The following is a 27,658-nucleotide window of genomic DNA, read 5'->3' on the forward strand; positions in this document are numbered from 1 at the left end:
TTTTAAACACCTCTATCAAATCTTCCCTCTTCTACGCTCCAGGGAATAAAGCCCTAACCTGTTTAACCTTTCCCTGTAACTCAGTTCCTGAAGTTTTAGACATACAGCAGGGTAACAGGCCTTTTCGGCCCACAAGCCAGGGCCGCCCAAATTACACCCAATTGACCTACAACCCCCAGTACATTTTGAAGGGACTTTACCAGAATGTCCCAACTCCTACGCTCTTGATTTATGAAGGCTCTCTTTCTGACCCTATCGACCTGTGACACCACTTTCAATTGTGTAACCTTGGGCTCACTGTAACAGCGCGAGTGGCTGCACCTCTGTGGCAGCAGCTTCCTATCCCCAGGTTCACTGGCATTTTACAAGGGTAATGGGTCCTGAGAGTCAGCAGCAGAAGCGAGAGCTAGCATGAAGGGCCGGAAACACAGGACTTGGTGCAGCAGAAACAGTGAATGCATTGTTCGGAGAAGGAGCGAGGCAGGTTTGGTCTGGTCGTTTAAGGACTCTCACTTTGCACATTATTTATTATTGGCTATTTCTTTTCTTTATTGCACAGTCAGTTTGTTTATGTTTCTCTTGTTTGAACAGAGAACATTCCAGCACAGTACAGGCCCTTCTGCCCTCTGTTGTGCCTACCCATATATTCCTATTAGAAAAGATCTAAACCCTCCCTTCCCCCATAACCTTCTATTTTTCTGCCTAATTGTCTCTTAAATGCCCCTAATGTTCCAGCCTCCACCACCATCCCCACCAATGCATTCCAGGCACCCGCAATTCTCTGGATTTTAAAAAAAAAACAAACCCTGATGTTTCCCTTAAACTTCCCTCCCTTTGCTTTGTACAGACGTCCTCTGGTGTTTGCCATTTCCTGCCCTGGGAAACAGTGCTGGCTGTCCACACCATGTATGCCTCTCATAATCTCGTCGACCTCTATTAAGTCTCCTTTCATCCTTCGCTCCAAAGCAAAAAGTCCCAGCTCTGCTAACCTTGTCTCATAAGACTTATTTTTCAATCTGGCCAACATCCTGGTAAATCTCTGCCCCCTCTCCATAGCTTCCACATCCTTCCTGTAATGAGGTGACCAGAACTGAACACAATACTCCAAGAGATTAGTAGAGTTGCAACATGACCTCTTGACTCTTGAACCCAATCCTCCGACCAATAGGCCTTCTGAACTATCCTCTCCACCTGCACGGGAATGTATGGATTTAGACCCCAAGGTCCCTCTGTTCCTCCACACTGTTAAGTAACCGACAATTAACACTGTATTTGGCCTTCAGGTTTGACCTTCCAAAATGCATCACCTCACACTTATCTGGATCGAATGCCATCTGCCACTTTTAAACTCCACTCTCCATCCTGTCTATAGCCTTTTGTAACCAAAAAGTGGTAATTCTGCCTGGCCTGCAGTAAAAAGAATCTCAGGCTTGTATGTGATGTCATGTCTGTCCTCTGGCAATAAATCTGAGCTCTAAATTTGCACTTGGGAATAAAAGGCACTCACAGTATCCAAATCCGTGCGTGTTATAACATTGGGACCAGGCTACAGTGAGTACAGTCATGATTTGATGCCTCCTTATGGGTGAGATCGCGCATGCAGCGAGCTATGTTTATTGCCCCAGATGATTTGAAAATGGTGGGTGATTTTTCAGTCTTCCCACCCCAACACTACACTCCTGTTTCTCCAGTGAGGCGAGAAGTCGCATTCTTTTCTGAATTTGAAACGTGAATTGATGTCGTGTAGAACACTGAGGGGAAATTTCCACTGAGCTCAACGTAAATCACCTGGACTAGAAAAGATACCTGATTCAAAGGCCAACAGGGAGGCACTGCTTGTGCCCAAGGTGAATGCGACGCTGGTTTTCATTTCAAGAGGAATAGTATATAAGAGCAGTGATGTCGAGGCTTTATAAGGCACTGATTAGACCCCATTTGGAATATTGTGAGCAGATTGGGACTCCTCATTTAAAAAATAAAATAAAATAAAATTTCACGTGTTGAGGTTGGAGGGGGGTCAGCGGAGGTTCACAAGGATGATTCTGGGAATGAAAGGGTTGTCGTATGAGGAATGTTTTGACAGTTCTTGGCTGTCGTTGAAATTCAGGAGGAGTGAGGGCATGAGGGGATTTCATTGAAACATTGTGAATGTCAAAAGACGTGGACAGAGTCGATGTAGAAAGGTTGTTTCCCCACGTTGGGAGAGTCCAGGATAAGAGGGCACAACTTCAGGATTGAAGGGCATCCGCTTGGAACAGAGACGTGGAGGAATTTCTTCAGCCAGAGTGGGGTGAATCTTTGGGATTTGTTGCCGCAGGCGGTTGTGGAGGCCGGATCATTGGATGTTTAAGGCAGAGATTGACGGGTTCCTGATTTGCCAGGGCATCAAAGGTTATGAGGAGAGGGCCGGGCAGTGGGGTTGAGTGGGGAAATGAACCAGCTCCTGATTGAATGGCGAGGCAGACTAGATGGGCTGAATGGCCTATTTCTGCTCCTATATCTTATGGTCTAATAGTATTATATTTTATGTGTTTCATGATGCTTGCCCTCCATATGTGCCAAGGTTTCTAGGGTTAAATGTTTTACGGTCAGGAATTTTGTGGCGCGGGGGATGGAGGGTGCTCCTCCAGATAGACAAGATTCTTTCTCAGTTGCTTGGCTGTACTATGTTCTTGTATCTCCATGACAACATGACCCACTTTCAGAGAAAAGTCTCCCCACGCCCCATCTCTGCCCTAATAACGTGCGCCACCCCAACTCCACAAATTCGGCATTCCCCACCATTCGGGGCCCCAAACAGTCCTTCCCAGTGAAGCAACACTTGTGGATGTGCAGGGATTGTTGACCTTATCTGGTGCTCCTGCTGTGTTCTCCGTAACAACATCGGGGAGATCGCTTTGCTGAGCGCCTCGGCTCTGCCCGCCGCAATAGCCGCCCACTTCAATTCTCCGTCCCCTTCCCTTGCTGAACCGTCTGCCCGTGGCTGCATCCCCTGCCAGACTGAGGCCACCTGCAAATGGGAAGAACAGCACCTCATCTTCCCATCTGGGGACCCTACAACCAGACGGCCCTAACTTCGACCACCAGTTTTCCCCCCAAGACCATATCTCCTTTCCTGGAGCCAGTTCCTCTTGCCCCCTGTCTCCTTTGCCTCAGCTCTGCATTCACAGAGCCATCATTCTCACCTGGCCTCTTCTCCATGTCTGTTGGTCTGTACTTCTCCCCTGCCCTTTCTTTCATTCAGGCCCCTGCCTGCTTTTTCTCATACCTTGAGGAAGGGCTCAGGCCCGAAACATTGGTAATATATCTTTGCCTCCTCTTGGTGAGACTGGCTGAGATCCTCCAGCAGTTCTGTGTTTTTACTTCGAATCCCTAAACCAGTCTCTCAGCGAGGACTCCTGTTTGGCATCTCGGTGCCAAGTGCTCCCAGGAAGCTGAGTCGAGAGGTGGGAGTTAAAAACACGAGGCTGGAGAAACTCAGCAGATTAAACAGTGTCCTTTATGTAGCAAAGATAAATCACCGATGTTTCGGGCTAGAGCCCCTTCATCAAGATGAGAGCAAAATGTAGACAGGTACTCAAACAAAATGGTGGTGGGGGAGGGGCACAGTCCCACAGGGCAGGAGGTAATAGATGGATAAGGGAGGGAGGGAGGGGACAGCAGCAAACAGGGGGAGGGGGGATGGCTCTGTGAATGGAGAGGGAAGGGGGTGGCGAGCTGGAGGAAAGGAGACAGAGGGGAGGGGAGGGAGAACAGGGAGTGGGCTAGTAGAAACCAGAGAGGTCAATGTTAATGCCGTCCAGTTAGAGAGTCCCCAGACGGAAAATCACGTGTTGCTCTTCCAATTTATTGGAGGCCTTGGACAGACATGTCAGCGTGGGAGTGGAATTGAGATAGTCGGCCACTAGGAGATCCCTGTCACTGATGCGGACTGAACGAAGGTGTATTTAATTCCCTCCTCTCCCACCCCTTCCCCCACCATTTTGTTCGGATGCCTGTCTACATTTTTCTCATACCTCGATGAAGGACTCAAACCAGAAACATTACTAATGTATCTTTATCTTTGCTCTATAAAGGACACTGTTTGACTTGCTGAGTTGTGTTTTTACTCCAGTCACGGTGTCTGCAGATGTTTGTATTTTACTGAATGATAAACTACCTCATAGCATTGAGGCAACAACATAAACCCTTCCTTTCACACAATGTCGAGCCTTCAGTCTGAAAGAAATCATTCTTGAAATAATTCTAAGACAACTGTTATGGAATCAGAGTTAGAGCGGCTTGATGGTAATGTGCCAGGTATTTTTCTATATTTATGTGCCAAGTTTAAGAACGTCAGAAACCGGAGAAGGAGTCGGCCATCCAGCCCGTCGAGCCTGCTTCGCCGTTCAATGAGGTTGCCTCCAGATGAGCAGCGAATTCCATATATTGACCCTTCCCCCCCCCCCCCCCCGGGATAAGTTCCTCTTCATCTCTGTCCTGAATCTACTACTTGAGGCTATTCCCCTTGGTTCTGGTCTACCCCACCAATGAGAACAACTTACCTTCCTCTATCTGATCTATCCCTTTCATAACCTTATACGTTTCTATAAGATCGCCTCTCATTCATCTAAATTCCAGCGAGTCCAGTCCCAGTCGCCTCAATCTCTCCTCATAGGCCAACCCCCTCATCTCTGGAATCAACCTGGTGAACCTCCTCTGCATAGTCTCCAAACTCAGTGCATCCGTTCTCAAGTAAGGAGACCAGAACTGCACGTAGTTCTCCACATGTGGCCTCACCAGGACCTTGTACAGTTGCGCAGAACCTCCCTGCTCCTAAATTCCATCCCTCTAGTGATGAAGACATTCCATTTGACTTCTTAGTTTAGGCTGGGACATGTTCAAGTCATTTCAAAAAACATTTGTCCTCGAGTCTGCACAATAACAGATCAGTGAGCAGACCCTTTCCTGTTGAACATCTGCTTTCTGTCCATTGACTCATGACCTGCAAGCAATTTCCTATTCAGGAGATGTTCAGCAGATCAAATTAACTGCTCTGGAGAGGCAATATCCTATCATGTATTTCATGGCATTGTTGTGCTGATCAGAGTTTCCTAAGGCAGCATCTCTCCTGCCCGTCACCACATCAGGTTTTCCCACACTTTGCTCAAACACTGGGGAGCATCTCTAACCCTGTTGAATTATGAAGTGTTGAAACTGCAATCGGATCAATTTAGACCTGCAGCACGGTAACAGGGCCTTCTGGCCCGCGAGCACATGCTGCCCAATCTAAAACTTCCTGGTCGCTTTTGAAGGGTGGGAGGAAACCCACACAGACCCTGGGAGAACGTGCAAACTCCTTGCAGACAGTGCGGGATTTGAATCGCTGTAACAATGTTGCCAACTGAGCTGCCCATTTTATTAATTATAATTTGCATCAATTTAGTCATTATGTCATTAATTTATGTTAATTTAGGACAAAGTCACTTTCAATGTTGCTGAAATATCTTCTATTTTCATGAAGTTCCCTTCTTGTTTATTCAGGACGTGACTATGAGGCATGGGTGTGCTGGAAAATGACAGTAAATGGGAATTATTAACATAATTTTCTTATTTGGCAATAACTATCTTGTTTTTCAATATAATGAGCCAACAATTTGATCTGACCAGTTCTGTCTTGCAGCAATAATTTGCTTTCCTGTTTCTAATTGTTTTCTGCGTTGTGCTGGATGTGTACAGGGTTAGATCATGGGCACTCAAGTCCCCATGCAGTAATTGAAGGGAAGAGCCTGTGGTGTCATGGGCTGTGAATGGAATGCACAAACTGATCTGTGCCATCAAGATCTACAAATTGCAATGCTGCCTGTGATCTGACAACCTTTTTCTATCTTTACTGCCTTTCACAAGAACATAAGAAATAGTATCAAGAGTTGGCCATCCGGCCCGTCGATCCTGCTCCACCATTCAACGAGACCATGGCTGATCTGATGATCGGCTCATCTCCACCGACCTGCCTTTTTGCCATATCCCTTAATTCTCTAACTATGTAAAATCTATCCAACCTTGTCTTAAATATATTTACTGAGGTCGTCTCCACTGCTTCAATGGGCAATGAATTCCATAGATTCATCCCCCGCTGGGAAAAGCAGTTCCTCCTCCTCTCTGTCCTAAATCTACTCCCCTGGATATTGAGGCCATGTCCCCTCATTTTAGTCTCCCCCATAAATGGGAACAATTTACCTACCTCTATCTTATCTATGGCTTTATAAGATATTCCTATGTTTCTATAAGATCCTCTCATTCTTCTAAATTCTAGCGAGTACAGTCCCAAACAACTCAATCTCTCCTCATGGACCAACTCCCTCATCTCTGGAATCAACCTGGTGTAACCCCTCTCCAATGCCTCCAAAGCCAGTCCATCCTTCTTCAAGTAAGGAGACCAGAACTGCACGCAGTTCTCCAGATGCAGCCTCACCAAAACCTTGTACAGTTGCAGCACAACCTCCCTGCTCCTAAATTCAATCCCTCCAGCAATTAAGGCCAACGCTTCATTTGCCTTCCTGATCGTCTGCTGTACCTACAAACCAATCTTTTGTGATTCATGCACAAACCCTCCCAGTTCCTTCTGCATGGCAGCTGCTGCAATCACTTGCCATTTAAATAATCATCTCATCTTCTACTTTTCCTTCCAAAGTGAATAACCCCACATTTGCCAACATTGAACTCCATCTCCCAGACCTTTGCCCACTCACTTAACCTGTCTACATCTCTCTGCAGACTCTCCGTATCCTCTGCACAATTTGCTTTTCCATTCAATTTAGAGTCATCAACAAACTTAGATACACGACTCTCTGTCCCCTCCTCCAGATCGTTTATGTATATTGTGAACAGTTGTGGGGCCAGCACTGAGCCCTGCAGAACCCCACTCCCTGCCGATTGCCAACCAGAAAAACACCCCTGGTGTATCCCATCTCTCTGCTTTCTATTGGATGCTCTCTCCACGCTAATCCATCACCCCAACTCTATGCACCCTTATCTTCTGTAGAAGTCTCTTATCCAGCACCTTCTGGAAATTCAGATAAACAATGTCCATCTGCTCCCCTCTATCGACCACACTCGTTATATTCTCAACGAATATCCACTCAAACCATATCCATACTTACAAATCTGTAGAATGTAACCTTCCTAATTTACCTTTTTCCTCTGGGAGACTTGGTTCAGTGCGAGAAAGGTTCAGGCATGCATGCTTTTGGGTATTCTTTTAACCTTGACCCTGTTCGGCTGTGGGTGGATCTAAACGAACTCCATACAAGTGGACTGACTCGATAACACGAGACAACAATTTTATTTCAAAATGCTCACCTATGGCCCACAGGAGCATTCTTGTGCTGTGTTCCAATTTGACTTCAATGAGAAAATCCAAGCCAACAAGGCAAACGCCACATTACACTGGACAACAAATATTTTGCAACTTGGCAATAAATTGGGGATTATGATGGACAACTTCAAGCTGAACACAAAGATAGTTTCAGATTTGCTGTATCACGTAGGAAGTTGGAGAAATGTTAAATTAACTTTGATTGAATTTAGCCTGTTTAATTGCATCGTGATGCTGACAAATTCCGTTCATTCAACTGACCTAAAAATGTTTTGCTGCTAATTTTCGTTTGTACTCAGCATCTGATGCCTCTCATGTTGGTGTTCAACAGTAGTCAGCCGGCATCGATGGATTCCAGTTGCTCTGATACTGCTTTTCCAGCGTCGCAATGCCCTGGGGAAACCTTTCCCCGTGTTTGTCACTGACGGCACCAAGATCTGCCGGGAAGACGTTCAAGTGCGAATGCAGAAAATGAATTTTCAACGACATGTTGCACTTCAGGGTTTTGTACGTTTGAAGTCAACTTAAAATATGACAGGAAATCACAAAAAATAGATTATATCTAAAATGCAGTATATGATAGGAAAATGTTAAGGCGATTTTCGTGATCAGCAGCCCCAAATCCATAAAATACACCCAAAAGTGTTCAGGAAGCAAATTCTTCATTGTCCAGTGGTATCAGCCTTGTGTGCTGTTGGATGGAATGATGAGCACAGCCGAATGCTTGGAGAGACAGTCTGGAAATGGGGACAAAAGCTTGTCTACATCTTGCCACTCCTCTCCTTCTCCCTTAGGGCAGCACCTTTACAGCATCAGCGATCGGGATGGGGGTTCAAATCCCACGCCGACTGTAAGGAGTTTGTATGTTCACCCTGTGTCCACATGGGTTTTCCCCGGGGACTCCGGTTTCCTCCCATCATTCAAAGCGTACAGGGTTTGTAGGTCATTGGGGTGTAAATTGGACGGCACGGACTTGTAGGTCTGAAATGGCCTGTTAATGCACTATATGTCTACATTTAAATGTAACTGTGTCGGCCCCTCTAGTCTGCACCAATTTAAGTGAACTCCACTAGTCCCACCTACCCGCTCCCTGTCCATAACCCTCCAACCCCCTTACATCCATGCACTTATCCAACCTTCTCATAAATAACAAAACTGACCCTGCTGCAACCACCTTTTCCGGAAGGTCATTCCATTCAGCCACCCCTCTCGGAGTGAGGAAGCCCCCTCTCCTGTTACTTCTAAACTTTTGCCCCCTAACCCTTAACTTATGACCCCTTGTTCCAAGCTCACCTACCTTCAAGGGGAAGAGCCTATTCACATCTACTGTCTATCCCCCTCATAATTTTAAACACCTCTATCAAATCCCCCCTCAACCTTCTATACTCCAATGAATAAAGACCCAGTCTACTCAATCTTTCTTTGTATTCTGGATACTGCAGTCCGGGCAACAATTTAGTAAATCTTCTTTGCATCCTCTCTACCTTTTTGATATCCTTCCTATAATTTGGGGACTAGAACTGCAGACAATATTCCAAATTTGGCCTCACCAATGCCTTGCATAGTCTCAACATCACCTCCCAGCTCCTATATTCTATGTTTTGACTTAACTGCTGCTATCTTAACCTCCACGTTCTTGAAGAGACCCCCAGAGAGACTTGGTGGAACGCTGAGCCATGTACTTGTACGTGGAAAGGAATTGGGATGGTTAAAACGTTATATTGAGTGGTGCAATCTTCACAACCTTGCGCTGAGACATTAGAATTGATCTGTGAAATACCGGAGAGAGTCGAGGAGCTCCTTGACTTTTTTTTGTTTGCCAATGTGGGTCAAAGAGGAGTTTCTCAAATTCCGCCCCCCTCCCCTCCCACCCTAAATTGGCCAGAAGTTTTTAAAATCTCATAATTTGTCTTTCCCACGAGGCGATGTGACCTGATCTGTGTTTTTCCCACCGTTTTATGCTTTTATGCCTCATAAAAGACGTATGTTGGAGCTCGATGTTTTTTATTAAATAAAAATCTGGTAGTCCTTGGGTCACTTCTTTAAAATTCCAGGTTTATTTAATAACTCAGCAGGATCGGAACTTGTCCAGGTCACTAGGCCAGGCCTCTGGATGCTAGCCCAGTAATGTAATCGCTGGACTCCCATGCCCAGTTCAAAGGGACCTTTGGTACATTAATAGATGGATGCATTCATCTGACCATCCAGCCAGCTGGGAGTTTAAACGGGGGTTTGAACTGTTTAATTTCATTTGACTTGTGACTTGACTCTTACTCGTTTGTGTTGGATTTTACAGCAGATCTTTTAACCAAGCATGATGGCGTAGCTAGCTGCTACAAGCTATGGCTCTACGGAGCCTATAATGCAGGAGAGGTTATAGCTGCATGCAAGTTAGCTCAGAAAGAACACGCTGTTCCCAGAAAGAATGAGATGAACCCAGTTGGGTGTAGTTAACACTAAGCTTTATTGGGCTCACAGCCCTGCTTTTATTCTCAAGCTGAGGGGCATGGTCAAAATCCTCTCAGCACTAATTGGTGTGTTTGTGATCCGCTTTCCCTGATAGGCCAGTTAAACTCTTTTGATTGTGGCCAATTGGAGGGCAGGGCTGCAGGCCTTGTGCAGCCTGCTGAACCGTCACGTTCGTCCTTCATTTTGTGAATCCCCATGGGGGAACTGTGAAGGGCCGCCACAATGGTGCCAAATGAACAGTTATGAACCAATAACCCACGGCATTTCTCTCCGTATGTTCAGGGAAGTAAAATAAGGCAGAGTGACTGGACCCGCTCCAAAGGCAGCACTGCAGTTGCTGTGGACCCGGGATTTGGGGGGGGAGGGTGGGAAACGGAGACACAGTGCTCCCCAGCAGGGTCCAACCACCCAGGCTGACTGCCAACGGCTCTGTACACGCTTTAAAAGGTCTATTAAAGGAACTGACGGTGGTTTATTTTAAAATCCCGTGACTGCGGAGTCTTGGCGTGTATTCGACAGTGACCACTAGGGGTTGCAGAATCCCAGAGAAGTAGAGGATTGGCGCAGGGCACCAGATAACAGAGATGCCCCCCCTACCCACTGTTGGCGAATCAAGGTGAGGAAATAACATAGGATTTGGGCTGTTGTTGACTTGCGGTCAAAGGACTCGCACCAGACTGTGGACTGCTGGAGACTGGCTGAAGGGGGTAGCAGGTATCGGAACCGGGATTAGAGAGGGTGCCGAGGGCGGGAGGGGCCGAGGGTGCTGAAGGCTTCTTGATTATGTTGGAGGTTTGGATCTGGAGCTCGTATTGCTGCTGGTTTGGGACTGGGCTCTGTGTGGCTGTGGGACCGCTGGAGGTGAATCCCCCTGAGGGGGGAGAACTCTTGCTTCTCTTTCTCTGACTGTAAGGGGCACTAGACAATTTCTGCTGATAGTGACTCTTTGTCTGCCTTACAGTAGACTAAAGGAAAGTTCGTGTAGTATCACATTTTCTGTTTTACTACATAACAATAAAATAATCTTGAAGTAGTGGATGGGTCTGCATCAGCAGTAATCACAGTACTTCTGTTACGAGCCCAGAAGACCCCAAAACCCAGCAGCAATAGATATTCACCAAGACAAATGGTTACTTAAACAAAAGTTGCTTTTAATTATCTTTGGATGTGAAAACAGAATCACACTTTAACTTATCACTATTGACTTAACCCCCTTCTAATTCTAAGTGCACGTGTATGTAATGTCTGTATAAGTTCAGAAAAGTTCTTTGAGTCACAGTCCAATCTCACTTCTCATTCCTCCAAGTTCACTGGTTGCAGGCAATTCTTATACTTTGCACAGAATTTAACATTTATAAAGTTCACCAGGCTTTGGTGCTTGAAAGGTAGATGGTTACTGCTCAGGAAGGTTCTTGTCAGTTTTCAGAAAGAGATTTGTTGTTCACTGGACACCCACAATTGATTCCTTTTTAATCAGCTACTTCAGTGTCTTGCTGACGAAACTTGCCCCTTCAGGGTGCTCCAGATGATGATCTCTTTCTTTCAGGTCACCACAGAGTTTCTTTTTGTTTCACTTATTTCAAGTGAAACATTAGTCACCCAGTCCTCTCCTCTTACATGAACCACAAGGGCTTTGATCAGGCTGAACTAAGCACTCGCAACCCATCTTCCAAATGGGATTTTTCCACAAGCTTTCCAGCTTGTCCTGTTCCAGTCCTTGCTGCTGATTGTAGCACTGCAGAACTTCTCTCTGTCTGTCTGTCTGTCTGTCTGTCTGTCTGTCTCTCTATCTGTCTCTCTCTCTCTTTGAGAGAAAGCCTGTTTTACTCTCTCTGCTTGCAGAACTACATGACCCTTCTAGTACAGCAAGTTCCACTCCAGACAGAATGCAGCTCCGACAAGCTCTTTCATCTGTTGCCTTTTTGTAAACAACAATCCATTAGTAAAGTCTCTTGGGCACTCTCCAAAGCTTTTGCAAAGGCTCTGGGGTCGACATATCTAGCATGAGCAGAGCTCCAGTATTTTAAATAAGATCTGTTTTAGTGTTTGTATGTGATCTACACTTAAAAAAAACCCTGCCCCAATTTATCTCCCAAAAGCATATCTATATTCTTTCACACTTCCACTCGTTAGGTTGTAGAATTACAACTCTGTTTTGCTACTTTAAAGAGAGCTATTAAAAAGTTCAAAGTACAAATTTATTGTCAGAGTACATACATGACATCACATACAACCCTGATATTCTTGTTCCTGTGGGTGAGGCAGAATTTCTAAACTGTCATCAAGAAAATATACATATACAAAAGAGAGAAATATAAATAAAGAAAAATATTTGAACAAATGACTGAGAAAAACAGACAAAATAAATATCAGTAATAAATAATGAGCAAAGAACAAGTCTGAGTTTGTTGTTGAGGAGTCTGATGGTGGAGGGGGAGCAGCTGTTCCCGAACCTGGTGCGAGTCTTGTGGCACCGAGACCTCTTTCCTCATGGCAGGAGTGAGAACAGAGCGTGTGCTGGATGGTGTGGATCCTTGATGATTGCTCCTGCTCCGATGACAGCGCTCCCGGTAGATGTTTTCAATGGTGGGGAGTGTTTTGCCTGTGATATCCTGGGCTGTGTCCACTACCTTTTGCAGGAGATTGTGCTCAGAGGTACTGGTGCATTTGATCACTGTGATGAAGGATCATTGAGCAGGTTGAGACAATGAGAGTTGATCTTATTGAGGGGATTGACACTGAGAGGCCATTTCCCCCAGTAGGGGCATCTAGATCAGTCGGAAGGGGAGGTTCAGTTTCAGAAACAAGAATTGTCCATTTAAAGATGTAACATCATGAGGGGTAAATAGTAATTATTTCCCCCCCCGCCCCACCGAGAGACGTCTAGAGGACATTGGTTTAAGATGAGAGGTGAATGAATTAAACAGGACCTCAGTGGTACTTTTTTCATGTAAAAAGCCATGGAAGCAGTAGAGGCGGGTAAAACTCGAGCATTTAGCAGACATTAAAACAGTTGCTTGGAAAGGAAAGGTTCAGATGGGATTCGGGCTGTGTTTGGTTGGATGGAGTTGACTCAATGGGCCAAAGTGTCTACTTCTGCTCTGTTGGTGTCACCACCACCCCCCCCCCACCGGAGAAAAAATAATATAGTTGTAAGAATACAGAATAATATGTGATAACCATAGTTGTAAATTGCTTAAATGTAATGTTTCTGAGATTATATGAAAACTAACAACAAAATTGTTTTGGAAAATCTTTTTATACTGAATGACAACATTATTAGTAACTGAGCGGAAACTTTTTTGATTTTTTTTTTCTCCTTTTCCTTTAATTACGACTTCATTCTCAAAAAAAAGTTATTGATCTCCGTTCACAAATACTAATTCCCATAATGTTGCAGCTAAATCACTAGAGAATCTGATAAAAGCAGCGACTATAAAAACACCAACAGCAACAAAAACAACAGCACTGGCTGACACAGATGAAAGCAAGTGATTCAAAGCGTCATTGTCATTGGGAAATAATGACAGCTCTGACCAGAGTGCGTTAGAAGGTTCAAAAAGCAAAAGAGCATCAAGTTTTAGCCTTGTAGGTATGTTAATACTTGTAAGCTGGGCTTACGAAAAATGTTTTTGTTGTTATAACGAATGACAGGGATAGTTTTATAAAAAATAATATATTTCTGCTGAAACACTGCACAAAAATTTTATAGACTGTCAATTTGGTGCACTTCCTGAGAAGACTGAAGTGGGCAAGTCTACCAGCCACCATTACGTCAACCTTCTACAGGAGGTCTATCGAGAGCGCCCTGGCCGGCTGCATCAGAATGTGGGTACGGTTGCTGCAAAGTAATGGATCAGAGGTCAATCCACAGGACCATAAGGGTGGCAGAGAGGATCACTGGGGTCTCTCTCCTCCTCCATCGACGTAATCTATCGGAATCGTTGACTGAAGAGGGCGCACACACCAATTGAAGGCTCCTTCACCCTGCACACGGCATCTTTCAGCTGCTCCCATCAGGGAAGAGATCCAGGAGTATCAGAGCCAGCACCACCAGGCTGAGGAACAGCTTCTTCCCACAGACAATGAGAATGCTGAACGACCAAAGGAACTGATTGCATTGACCATCCGAGGCTCTCGTATTCTTGAAACAATAGTTATTTATTTATATAGATGAAACACTTGTCCTGCATGTGTATTGTGTGTCTGTATGTGTGTTATGTCTGGTTGTGTGTCTGCTTGTTTTGCACCGAGGACTGGAGAGAGCTATTTCGTTGAGTTGTATTTGTACAATCAAATGACAATAAACTTGTAATAAAGAGCAGTATTTGCTTTCCTTCCGCTGTTTATCTGTGGCACCAAGAGTCGCAGTATTTCCCACACGTGAGACTTGAACACAGAAACTTGGACTATTCTGACCAAAGATTAATATCTGCCCTCTTGGACTCCAATTGTGTTTTTGTGCCCCCTTTGTATCCTTTACCCCTCCATAAATCTTTGTCTGCGAAGCCAAGCCAAAGAAGAAAGAAAGTATCTCTCTCAGGCTCTCTTTCTGTCCATGTCTCAGGAGCACTCACTCCCCATGGAATCTGTGGTTTGTTTTGATTTCGGGGTAAGGTGTGTTTGGTATGCAGGAAGGGCACGCAATGGGAGAGATGTTTATTGTGGGAAGCCAAATGAGGTGGGACTCCCATGAGCTGAATTTTGATACTCCCGTGATTATAATGAGGTGCAGAGTATATTATTGTATGCTGTAAAATGATGAAGGAAAGTGTCTTTTTTAATGTCAGAGGTGGTGAATGTGGGCTCAATTTTAACCCAAATTAGAAGAATTTGGACAGGTACGTGGATGGGAGGAGTATGGGTGCAGATCAGTGGGTCTAGGCAAAAACAAATGGTTCAGCACAGACTAGAAGGGCTGAAGGGCTCCGTTTCTGTGCTGTTGTGTTCTATGGTTCTATGATATGCTTTTAAATGCAGAGGAAGTTCACCAGGTTGATTCCAGGGATGAGGGGGGTTGGCCGATGAGGAGAGATTGAGTCATCTGGGACTGGACTCACTGGAATTTAGAAGACTTGAAGGGCCGACATGGCCTGTTTCCGTGCTGTAAACGGTTATATGATTAATAAGAGGGAATCTTTTAGAAAAGTATAAAATTAGGCATAGATAAACATAGAGGTAGGTAAGTTGTTCCCATCAGTGTGAGAGATTAGAACTAGGGGATGTTGCCTCAAGACCCAGGGCAGTAGATTTAGGACGGATATGAGGAGGAATTGCTTTTCCCAGAAGATGGCGAATCTGTCATTCGCTGCCCATCGAAGCAGTGGAGGCAACCTCAGTAAATAGATTTAAGAGGATGGATAGATTTTTACATCGTAGGGGAATTAAGGGATACGGGGGAAAAGGCAGGTTGGTGGAGAATATCATCGGATCAGCCATGATCTCATTGAACAACGGAACAGGATCGACGGGCCAGATGGCCGACTCCTGCTCCTGTTTCTTATGCTCTTAAAGATGTTCACTGATTGTTGATCTCATGCTGATAACATTCATTGAATGTGAGGCTCTTGCTAATACATGCTTCTTTTCTATTGTACAGCCTGGTAAGGTCAACCCCCCAACTACTCACAGCTTCAAGGAGAAAACATTTAAGAAGAAGAAGCTCTGTGTGGTATGCAAGCAGCCAATCACGTCACAGGGGATCTTATGCCGTGGTAAGTGAAGTCCTGGCAACAGAGTGCAGAATTCCTGCCAAATCCTGAAACTGCACACTGTTTTTCCGGGGTGGGAGGAAAGAGTCAGTTTCAGACCCTGGATCAGTTTTCCCACCGGCATCTGTTGTCCTTTGGGTGAGACACAGTAAAGAAAATTCCCGGTATCCTGCACCTAAGGGATTGTGGATGCCGAATATGTGAATTTTCCGGCTGCCTGAGACACACTCTTACAATGCATAATCCACTTGCATAAAGAATAAACAGTTTAAAATACAAAAGACGATGTAAAGTAATTTTGAAAAAAAAAATCAGCATTGTAGTTCACTTTAATCGGGTAATTCTGGTAACTTACAAACTTTAAATTTAAATTCGAACCCTGGTCACTGGCACTGGAACGGTGTTGCACTAACCATGTCACCATCATAATTAACCCCCCCCCCCCCTCCCCCAAGTTTGCAGATAAAGCCTCATCAATATACCTAATGCTAATAAAATTTCTTACTAGGCAGGGGTAGGGAGAGTCGCCCCAGCGGTGAGTGGCATCCTGGGGGATGCCATTTTATTCAAACACAACTTTATTCAAACAGCTGTATGTATGCTCCAGTCTTCACCAAGAGCTTGCGTGTTGCTTCGGAGAATAGTTACAATTTTAAAATTTTACTTGTTATGTGTTCCAATTTATTTATTTCCTCATTTTTTTTGCCGATTGCTTGGGGTTGCTGGTTGCTTGACTACCAGATACTGGGGATTTTACTGTATTAATCTGAGGCTCTGTCTGTCCTTTCAGTTGGATGAAAGAAGAGCTGGAAGTTCTGGTTTTAGTCAACATCGCATTCAGCTTTTTGCTGTTTGTGGGATCTTGCTGAGTGCAAATTATTTCCCACGACTCCTATTTGTTTTAAAAGGAGCATCTTAAAGAAGGAGAGAAATATTGTCTGTCTGTATGTGTGCTACGTCTGGGTGTGTCTGCGTGTTTGGCACCGAGGACTGGAGAACGCTGTTTTGTCAGGTTGTACTTGTACAATCAGAGGACAATAAACTTGGGAGGAGGACGGAGTGGTTTAGGGCAAGACTTCTAGAAGATTGGGCTCGGAACATTGAGGAGACCACACCACAACCACCAAATGCAGAACACTGGATTGGAAGAGGTGCCTCTCTTGGAAGGGCTGTTTGTGACCCCGGATGGTCGGGGAAGGGCAAAAGAGGAAGGGCAGCTGTGGGCGATTCCTGCACTTGCAGGAGACATTCCATATCAGGAGAGTGGTTGGTGGCGATTCGGGAATCACATAAGGAATGGCCCCTTTGAAATTGTGAAAGGAAAGGGGAGTGGAGGATGTGTTCGGAGGTGGAATCATATCGGAGCCCCCTCTCTCAGACAGCACTATCACCACGTGTTACCCTCGCTCCTGGTCTTAAACCATGCCCAAAATTCCCTCCACATCTCCGCCCATCCTTTAAACTTGTTTTATTTCCAACTTCTTTTCATTCTGATAGTACCATAGAACATTACAGCACAGAAACAAGCCCCTTCGGCCCTTCTAGTCTGTGCTGAATCTTTTTTTGTCTCATCCCACTGACCTGCACCCTTAGCCCTCCAATCCCCTCCCATCCATGTATCTGTCCAAATTCTTCTTAAATGTGAAAATTGAGCCTGCATTCACCAACTCAGCTGGCAGCTCATTCCACACTCCCATCACTCTCTGTGTGAAGACGTTCCCCCTAAACTTTCACCCTTAACCCATGTCCTCTGGTTTGTATCTCACCTGCCCTCCATGAGAAAATCCCACCTATCTCTCCTCTGTCTACCCCCTTCATAATTTTAAAAACCTCTATCAAATCTCCCCTCATTCTTCTATGCTTTATGGAATAAAGTTCTAACCTGTTTAACCTTTCCCTGTCACTCAGTTCCTGAAATCCGAGAAACATACTAGTAAATTTTCTCTGCGCTCTTTCTTTCTTATTTCCTGTAGTTCGGTGACCAGAACTGCACACAATACTCCCAATTTGGCCTCACCAATGTCATATACAACTTTACCATAACATCCCAACTCCTATAGTCAATACTTTGATTTATGAAGGATGACTCTGTTTCCAACTTCACAGATTTGGTACAACCTCCTGAGGATTTAAAGCATTCTCTATTTGTAAATCAGAGAGCACGACGCAAGCTCGTACCGAACGAACATCTGACAATGCTTGTATTACAATGGCAAGCACTGAGAATTGTGGAACTGTTTTACACAGACCACCACATAGGATGGACTAGATATCACTGAGACCACACCAGTTGGAGCCAACTCAAAAGACAACTTTTTTTCAATTGGTTGCTCTTGCTCCTGCTGTGTGGCGCCCTCCCGCCTTCCTCTGCCCCCCACCCGCCCACCGTACCCCATTCCCTCCAACCTTTTTCCTCTCAGAAGGTGACTGATATGCTGCACATTATCTGCTAACATCTCATGTTTGCAGAAGCAAATTTTTTTTCTCTCTTGTTTAAGGAGTGGGACCTGGATCCTGTCAAAATAGAATTAATCAAAGTGGATGGTCATTAACTGGGCTTTTTTTTAGTTTGAAGGCCTGGAAAGTCCCTGCTTGTAACTTTGAGTGAAATATCCTGCCTTGCAGTAGACCCCCCCCCTTCCTTGAGCTGTGTTAATGAGTCATATTACAAATGGAGGTTGAATCTGGCAGCAGGCACAAGATTGATTTCCAGCGGGCCTAATACCGTCTCGGCCTACGTGGTGTCTTCGGTGATCTAGCTCCTGCTACAACCCTGCTGCTCATCCAATGGGAGGGAGGCCTGCTCGCCAAGATAGTGACTCCTGCAGTACCAACACCCCCCCCCCCCCCCACCTTCTTCCCTGTCTCCTTCCCCCAAGGGAGTCTTTTAGATCTCAAATCTTCACTCAACTGGTTGATTTCCTGGGCCATTTCTGTCTGTGGTTGAGTCAAGCACATTGATGTGGGTTTGGGGTCACGTATTGGAGTGAAACATGAACGTCTGTAGATGCTGTGATCGTAGTAAAAACACAGCAAATGCTGGAGGAACTCCCCCCACTGGTGCACTCTTCTTCCTCCCCCCCCCCCCCCGACAATTTATGGTGTGCCACAGAGCTGGTGTGGATCAACAGTTTACAATCAACAGTTTACATTTAAAAAATATTTAGACAAACAGCACAGTAACAGGCCCTTTCGCCCAATTACACCCAACTGACCAACTGACCTACACCACCCCGCCCCCCCCCACCTTCCGGTATGTTTTGAATGGTGGGAGGAAACTGGAACCCTTGGGAAAAACCCACACAGACACGGGGTGAACATACAAACTGCTTATAGACAGCACAGGATTCGAATCCCGGTTGCTGGTGCTGTAACAGCCAACCTGCATGATAAAAGTGCCGCTCCAAGGAGTTTACTCACCTTGAGGAATGAAGGACGCAGTCTTTTCTTTAGCCAGTTTCCTTTAGCCAGGCCTGTGGGAAGTTGGTCTCCTCCAAAGAGGGTCAAGGAGCTCTCTGAACATACAAATGCATGGGTTTGTTCAACCCACTGCAATCTGATGTTAACCAATCACAAAACAGGCTTTCCTATCAGCATTAAGATTCAAGATTCAATTTATTGTCATGTAATAAAAAATGTCATGGTACAAGAAATTCCCTTTTGGCTGCTGTGCAGCTAGATAGATTCGCCATCAGCAGAAATTGCCTGAAGTGCCTGTTACAGTCAGATAAAGAGAAGCAAAAGAGAGTGTCCCCCCCCCCACCCTGCCAGAGTCACAGTGTATGTGGATTTGCCTCCAGCACTCCCGCAGCCACACAGAGTCCAGTCCAAATATCGGCAATCCAGGCTCCAGATCCAAATCTCTGATATGATAAAGAACCCTTCAGCGCCCTCTCACACCCCGGTTTCTATACTGGGTACCACTTCAGCCAGTTTTGAGCCAGTCTCCAATAGCCCGTGTGGGTTCTCCGCCTCGAGTTGCCAGTAGCCCACTGCCTCTGGGGGACCTTCAGCCGCAGAGCCCCTGGCTGGTCTGCACATCTGTAAGTTGCATCATGACTTGCACCAATCCATGACCAGGTTCCCCCTTTCTTCAGACATGTTCACCTGATCTGGGGAAACTCCAGGCTGATGGAGATTTACTGGTACAAACATGACACTGGAGAAACTCAGCAGGTCAAACAGGGTCCCTTTATGTAGCAAAGGTAAAGATATAGAACCAATGTTTCAGGCTTGAGCCCTTCATCAAGGTGTGGAAAAATGTGTGAGGGGAGGAGCACGATCCCACAGGGTAGGAGGTAATAGGTGGATAAGGGAGGGTGGTAGCAGCAAACGGGGGGGGAGGGGGGGGGCTGTCTCTGTGACTGGAGAGAGAAGGTGGGGTGGGGAGCTGGAGGAAAGGAGTTGGATGGGGAAGAGAGGGAGAACGGGGAGAGGGCGAGCAGAAACTGGAGAGATCGATGTTAATGCCATCCAGTTAGAGAGCACCCAGATGGAAAATCGGGTGCTGCTCCTCCAATTTACGGGTGGTCTTGGTGGGATAGTACACGAGGCCATGGGCAGACATGTCAGCGTGAGAGTTGGGGTGCGGAATCGAAGTGGTCGGCCACTGGGAGCTTCCTGCCACTGATGTGGACTGAGCGATGGTGCTCAGCGAAGCGATCTCCTGGTCTGCAGCAAGTCTCTCTGACGTAGAGAGGGCTACAAAGGGCTCGGCGGGATTTCCCGGCAACACAAGCCATGGGGCCCCTGACCTTGAATATTTGCAACCCTCTGCATTCTTTTCCAAAGCAGCGAGACACGTGTAGCCATTAATGAACAGTGATCAATCCACCCCAGACACACCGCTTCCTGCCATAATTTGAAGGCCAGTTTTGAGCACCGCTTTGGCCCGAAAACTGAACTCAGAAACCGGGAGTAACAAAGTTGTGTTTCGATTGTTGACTTTAATGTTCCTTTTTTTTTTTTTGGAAGAGCATGGTAGTATTGTGGTTAACTTGGTGTCTGGAAGGCTTCGCTGTCCATCCAGAATACTTGTGTTGGAATCGTACCGTGGCAAATTTAGATTCAATCCTAGAACACTGCAGCACAATACAGGCCTTTCAGACCTCGATGTTGACCCATGTATTCCTAACAAAAAAACGAAATCCTACCTACCCTCTATTTTTCTTTCTACCCTATGCCTAAGAGTCTCTTAAACCCCCCCCCCCCCCAATGTTCCAGCCTCCACCACCATCCCTGGCAAGACATTCCAGGCATCCACAACTCGTGTAAAGAAAAAAAACTTCCCTCTGACGTCTCCCCTAAACTTTCCTCCCTTCACTTTGTACAGATGTCCTCTGGTGTTTGCTGTTCCCGCTCTGGGGGGGAAACCGGCACTGGCCTGTCCACCTTATCTATGCCTCTCAGAATCTTGTAGACCTCTATTAAGTCTCCTCTCATCCTTCGCTTCAAAGATAAAAGTCCCAGCTCTGCTAACCTTGCCTTAGAAGACATTTTCCAATCCAGGCAACATCCTCGTCAATCTCCTCTGCCCCTTCTCCATAGCTTCCACATCCTTCCTGTAATGAGGTGGCCAGAGCTGAATATCTCACCAGAGATTTGTAGAGTTGCAACATGAGCCCTCTACTCTTGAACTCAATCCCCTGACTAATGAAGCCCAGCATCCCATAGACCTTCTAACTATCTTATCAACCTGGGCGGTGACCTTGAGGGATTTATGGATTTGGATGTTGAGGTCCCTCTGTTCATCCACACTCTTAACTAACTGACCATTAACCCTGTACTCAGCCTTTGTTTAGTCCTTCTTCACACTTATCCGGATTGAACTTCATCTGCCACTTTTCTGTCCAACTCTGCATCCTGTTGTAACCTACGGCAATCTTCAGTGCGATCCGCTTATCCTTTAACTAAATATGAAATTAAAAAGTGGCATTGTTCATGGTAATCACGAAATTACAGTTTGTTGTGAAAACCCATCGTGTTCACAAGTGTCCAGCAAGGAAGAAAATCTGCTGTTTTACCCGGACTGGTCAATGTACAGGTGCTCCTCAACTTACAATGGGGTTACGTTTTGGCAACCCCATCGTAAGTATAAAAAAAAAATCTTAAGTTGAAAATACTGTACCTACCCTTTTTATATAATTAAATTTTGAATACCTTGATTCCACACTGAAAAAAACAATTAACGTACACAACTGAAACCACACTGGACATTGAAGCATTGAACTAAAATTAATTGCTGGATAGCAACAAGGTCATCAATTTCACTTGTTCATGTGATTGCTACAGAGACTGCAAGCATGGTTGAGTCAGCATTGCGAGAGAGTATGGTGTATGATACTCCCGCATGAGGCTGCCATTGCCCAGCATTGCGAGAGAGTAGTGTACCACACATCGCAAGCGCGGGAACCGATCAGAATTCAAAATTGAAAGCACAGATTCAAACCATCGTAACGTTGAAAAATCGTAAGTCGGACCATCATTAGTGAAGGAGCACCTGTAACTCTAGATCCTTGCACCATGGTTGTCAACCTTCGGAAATGGCCTGGCAAGTGATTGCTGGCCTTGAGAGAATTGAGAGAGTGACTGATATTGATTGTCTGCAATCTTATCAAGAAATTCATTGGATTTCTTTGACATTTGGACTGCTGTTTCTGTTCTCTTTCAGTCTGCAAGTTAGCAAGTCACAAGAAATGTGAAACCAAGGTAAGACGTGGTTTTATTTGATGTGTTAATCTAGTCAGCTGCTCAGACGGACTTTGATGATTGAATTTCATAAATGTCTACCTTCCTGTTCCATAAATGGCCAGAGATGTGTGGCTGACCGCTGCCCTCAGACATCCACTGGCAAAAATACCACTGATGCAGAACATCCGAGATCTCGATCAGGCAGCATCTGTGGAGAGAGAGAAAAACAGGATTAATGTTTCGGATCTGATGAAAAGCTGTTGACCTGACACATTAACCCTGTTTCTCCTTCCACAGATGCAGCATGACCATTTTCCGCATTTATCCCCCCCCCCCCCCCCCCCCCCACCATGTTCTCACTCCTTAAATCGTAGTTTCTTGGCAACTTTCGTGGCTGCATGCTTCGGTCTGTGATTTTTTTTTTTAAGAACATTTTCGACATACAGCACAGTAACACCCCACGAGCCCATGCCACCCAATTAACCTATAACCTCCAGCACATTTTGAACAGTGGGAGGAAACTGGAGCTCCTGAAGGAACCCAGGCAGACACAGGGAGAATGTACAAAGTCCTTGCAGACAGCGCAGGATCTGAATCCTGGTCCTGATCACTGACGCTGTAATGGCGTGGCACTAACTGCTACGCCAACCGTGTATCCAATTCATCTCTCTTGTCCATTTCATCAGCTCCTGTATGGGATTGTGAAAGTGGACCTGAGATTACTTAATGTACAAGCACAAATACGGTTACAAATTTCACCGTGCTTTATTATTGCTTTGCAAAGCGTGAGAACTCTGTTACAGCAAGGTGGACAGCTGCACACAGCTAATCTCACAGCAAGGGAGTCTGCCTTGAGGCGCTCACAAGCTAAATATTTATACAGACAAACTTCCAATTTTATAGATAATTTGAATAGACTTTCACAATCATTTTTCCATATACAGCCATACTTCAACGTACGTCCGATCGTGTAACATCCAATCGCAGATATGTCCGTGGTCTTGGTTCTCTGGTGTTACGAGCTCTGGTGTTTGGGTGGCCGAGGCGAGCATTCGCAGTTGGGACGTTGGAACCTTCAGTGGGTGGGCAGCCAGGGCGAGGATTTGCGGTCGGGGAGTTGGCAAGCAGCTAGGAGAGAGTCTTTGGCCAGTACATTGGGATATTGGAACCATAGTCAGAGCGCCGGGATCTTAGATGGGTGGGCAGTCAGGGTGTTGGGAGCTCTGATGAATGGACAACTGGGGTGAGGATCCGCAGTCAGGTTGTCGGGAGCTTGGATGAGTGTATTTCACCTATTATGATCGACTTGCGCCCCCATTTCCAGAACGTAACCTGATTGCAATTCGAGGAATGGCTGTACCTTAGGGTGTTTCATAGGATTTGTTTTACCGGGTCGTGTCCTTTACCCAATAGTTAATGGTCTTTTACTGTCTTTGCCAAATAAGGAGTTGTTCTTCACAATCAGCTTTAGCTTTGTGGAATCATCACCGTTCACAATGCAATGTGTCATGCTTCAATACATCAAGAGTCACATTCTCAGGCCGGGGAAGCAAGGATTTTTCCTGTGCTCGTGGTCCCCTCAACAACATAGTAAGGCAGCAAGACAAATACTTGTCAGTAGGCAGGTGACCTTGCTCAAAGATTGTATCCATTCACATCCAACTGGCAAATCACACTGGACAACAAAGATTTTGCTTCCTGAACACTTCTGGGTGTATTTTATGGTTTTTGGGCTGCTGATCTTCAAAATTTCCATAAAACTTTCTTATCATGTTCCATTTTTTTTTAGATATAACCTATTTTTGTGATTTCCTGTCATATTTTAAGTTGACAAAACCATGAGGTGCAACATGTTGTTGAAAATTCATTTTCTGGGTCCACACTTGGACGTCTTCCCAGTTGATCTCGGTGCCGTCAGTGACGAATTCGGTGAAAGGTTTCACCAGGAAACTGTGACTGTGGAAAAGGGGTGTCAGGGCAACTGGAATCCATCAATGCCGGCCGACTATTACTGGACAATGACACGAGAGGCATCAGATGCTGAGTACAAACGAAAATCAGCGGCAAAACATTTTTAGGTTAATCGAACTAACACAATGTGTCAGCATCACGATGCGATTAAACAGGGTAAATTCAATAAACGTTTCTCCAACTTCCTATGTGATGCAGCAAGTCTGAAATGATTTTTGTGTTCAGCTTGATGTTGTCCATCAAAATCCACAATTTGCTGTCAGGGACACAAACCTTCTGGAAAAAGTTTGTTGTCCAGTGCAATGTGGCATTTGCCTTGTTGGCTTGGATTTTTTTTATCGAAGCCAAATTGGAACGCAGCACGAGACTGCTCCTGTGGGCCATAGGTGAGCGTTCAGCTCTGCTTGTGACAACTGCAACGGAAGTCAGGGTTTGGTGTGCATTGGAACAAAGGGTCGCAGGAAGGAAGACTGGGCCACCAAGCTGCACAGGGACCACTGTGAACCCAGCTGTAAGGCCGCAGCAAGTCATCTGGAGAGAGGAAGGAAGAGCGACTGCAAGTTCAGCACCAGGAGATGTTCATTCCCACTGTGTCTCAGGCTGTTGTTTATAACACAACTTCTATTTAATCAAGCCAGTTAAAATGTTTTTAAGAAGTTTCTCAGGAAGTCCAGCCTATTGAAAGAGTTTAGTATAAGGCATTATATTTGCCAACTCCACCACTTACTCCTTTATTGACTGCTACCAGTCAGTGTCCTCCATTTTAAGCCCTTTAACTGCCAGTCCTATCAATGTCCACACTATTCCAAGGCTTAAATCCTCTCTCTGTTCCCATATATCTGATCTCCAACCCCTACTGAACCCCTCCTTCCAAACATGGGACTGCGTTTTATGATTTTTAGTGCTATTGATTGCACAGGGTTACGACAGGATGGTGGAATTAGATTTTTTAGCCCAGGACATCACAGGCAAAACCCCACCCCACCATCGAGGACATCTACAGGGAGTGCTGCCGTCGGAGAGCAGTAGCAATCATTAACCACCCAGCACATGCTCTGTTTTCTCTGCTGCCATCAGGAAAGAGGTCTTGGGGCCACAAGACTCACACTGCCAGGTTCTGGAACAGTCGCCCCCCCCCCCCACCCCCTCCACCATCAGACTCCTCAACGACAAACTCAATCGGGGACCTATTTAAGGACTCTTACTTGTGCACTTTATTGATTTTCTTTTCCCCGCTCTGTATTGCACAGTTTGTTTACATTTCTTTATTTATTTACATGTGTACAGTTTTTTTCACTACCAATAAATGGTAATTCTGCCTGGCCTGCAGGGGAAAGGATCTCAGAGTTGTATATGATGTATGTACTCCAACAATAAATCTGAATTTAAACTTGAGGAATAACATATTATTCCTCATGGACAACCTTAAAAAAAAAAGGGAGCACAGTTGTCATAGTGGTTAACGCAACACAGTTACAGCACCAGTGATCGGGACTGGGGTTCGAATTCCATGCTGTTTGTAAGGAGTTTGTACGTTCTCCCTGTGTCTGTGTGGGTTTTCCCCGGGGGCTCCGGTTTCCTCCCACCATTTGAAACGTATTGGGGGTGTTGGTCAATTGGGAGTAAAATGGGCAGCACGGGCTCGTGGGCCGAAATGCCCTGTTACCGTCCTGTATGTGTAAATTTTTGGTGTCAGTGCTGGCCAATTGCTCAGCAACAGGGGGTATAAGGTGCTCCTTCCGTCTGATGGTCACCCTTGGGCAAGGTGTAGGTTATCCTCCCAATTAGGGTCATGTGAAGCCATGGATTGTAGATGGTGGATGGTTTTTACAACTAGATTCTACAGATTGGTACTGATGGTTGTAAAACTAAAAACGCTGGGCAGATGAATCTGCTGATCAATGGCCAGGTTTACCCGTCCAGTACGGACACTGCAACTGAAGAAGGCAACAGGAAACCACTTCAGCATTTTTCCCTTGTATAAACATGAACTCGACATCGACTATGGTCTCAGTTCAAAGACTGAGGCTTCACTGAAGGGGAAGAGGCAACAACAACAATCCGGAGGGTCAGAGATCATGACAAATGGAGAGACATGATTGCATATGTCATACGGCAGGGCAGCTGAATGATGTCTAAATTTCAAAATTACATTTAAAAAAAAACCTCAATGGCATGAACATGGAGTTTTCAAATTTTAGGAGCTCCCTTCCATCTGGTTCTGCTGTTTACCTACTCCTGTTTTTTTTTCTCTAACACCCCCACCCCCCTCCTGCCCTATAGCCTCTCCCTCTACCTGTCTCTCCACCTCTCCCGCCTTCTTTACAATACCCTATCATCTCTTTGCCCCCTCCCCAGCTTCTTCCTGCTGTCAATGACTCGCGTCACACTCGAAGTTGTGATTAATAGGCTTTAATCGCCATAAACTGCAGACACGTCTCGCGCGTTGCCGGCCTGGTTCCAAGGCAGTTACTGAGGGAGGGGTTTGGGTGTGACAGCCTTTATGGGGATTCAAAGGGGAGTAGTCACAGGTTCAGGGGGTGAGCCAGCCCATACAATCCATTCGTATTAGACAGCACTAGCAATTACACAGTGGCTCATCCCCACCTCCTCACCTCTTTTTTATCTCCCCCCACCCCCCACCTTGATATACCTGATGTCACCCACTTCTAGTCCCGATAAAGGGTCCTGACCCAGAAACATTGACTGACTTGCTGAGCCCCTCCCTTCTCTTTGCCCAAGATTCCATGATTTGTGGTTTTTAGAAAAAAAGCTTCCTGGAAGTTCCCGTCAAATAAATAGACTGGGGCGCATCAGGAAATGTTAGGGTGGATGATGCTTTTAAAGTTGAGGGCTCTAAGTACTACTCTAAGAGTGGGCTACTGTTCATTCTGGGGTCTGTAGAATGTCACAGAGGATGCTCTGTTCTCTGGAGTTTACATGTAATCTCCAATCACAAGCAAGCCAGAAACCTGAATCACTCCCTCCTCCAGAACCCGTTCCCAGGCTAGTGTGGCCAAGCCTGCCTTCCAGTTAACCAAGCAATTTCATTGTGGCAGCCTCCATTTGTAGGCCCCTGGAGGATTTGTCATGGGTTAATGGGCCATAAATATTGAGGCAAGCAACCAGTGGGATGAAGTATCTGACGTTTTGACATAGCTGAATGCCTTGGAGAATTCATTAACAAGAAAACAAAACAGAGAAGTTTGTTCTGCAGGGTTTTACTACCCTCATCAGCTGGTTGTACCTTTGAACGTGCCTGGGAGATTCTTTCCCTTTTCATTTTCCAAACACTTTGTCACTCATTTCCTTGATTTGACTCCTTTCCATTGCCTGTGGTAGCCTGAGCTCTTGGTCAACTGCCGATGCTGTTGGTGGGTAGGCAATGCTGATTTCCACTCCCTCTCACCCAACCCCACACAGAACCCACCAGGCAGAGATCGATATTATCAGAGGGGTC

At 45.6% G+C, this 27,658-nt stretch overlaps 1 protein-coding gene across 10 annotated transcripts in view; it reads left to right on the forward strand.

The window, feature by feature from the left end:
• LOC138747322 (tensin-2-like) overlaps positions 1-27,658 on the forward strand; it is a 263,792-nt gene that overhangs the window by 81,830 nt on the left and 154,304 nt on the right. For all 10 annotated transcript variants that reach the window (XM_069906427.1, XM_069906430.1, XM_069906428.1 and 7 more), the window contains 2 exons: positions 15,426-15,540; positions 22,208-22,245. In XM_069906427.1, coding sequence (XP_069762528.1) covers positions 15,426-15,540; positions 22,208-22,245 — 153 coding nt within the window. The remainder of the gene's footprint in view (positions 1-15,425; positions 15,541-22,207; positions 22,246-27,658) is intronic.

Source organism: Narcine bancroftii, chromosome 12 (assembly GCF_036971445.1).
Source record: "Narcine bancroftii isolate sNarBan1 chromosome 12, sNarBan1.hap1, whole genome shotgun sequence".
Taxonomy (NCBI): Eukaryota; Metazoa; Chordata; class Chondrichthyes; order Torpediniformes; family Narcinidae; genus Narcine; species Narcine bancroftii.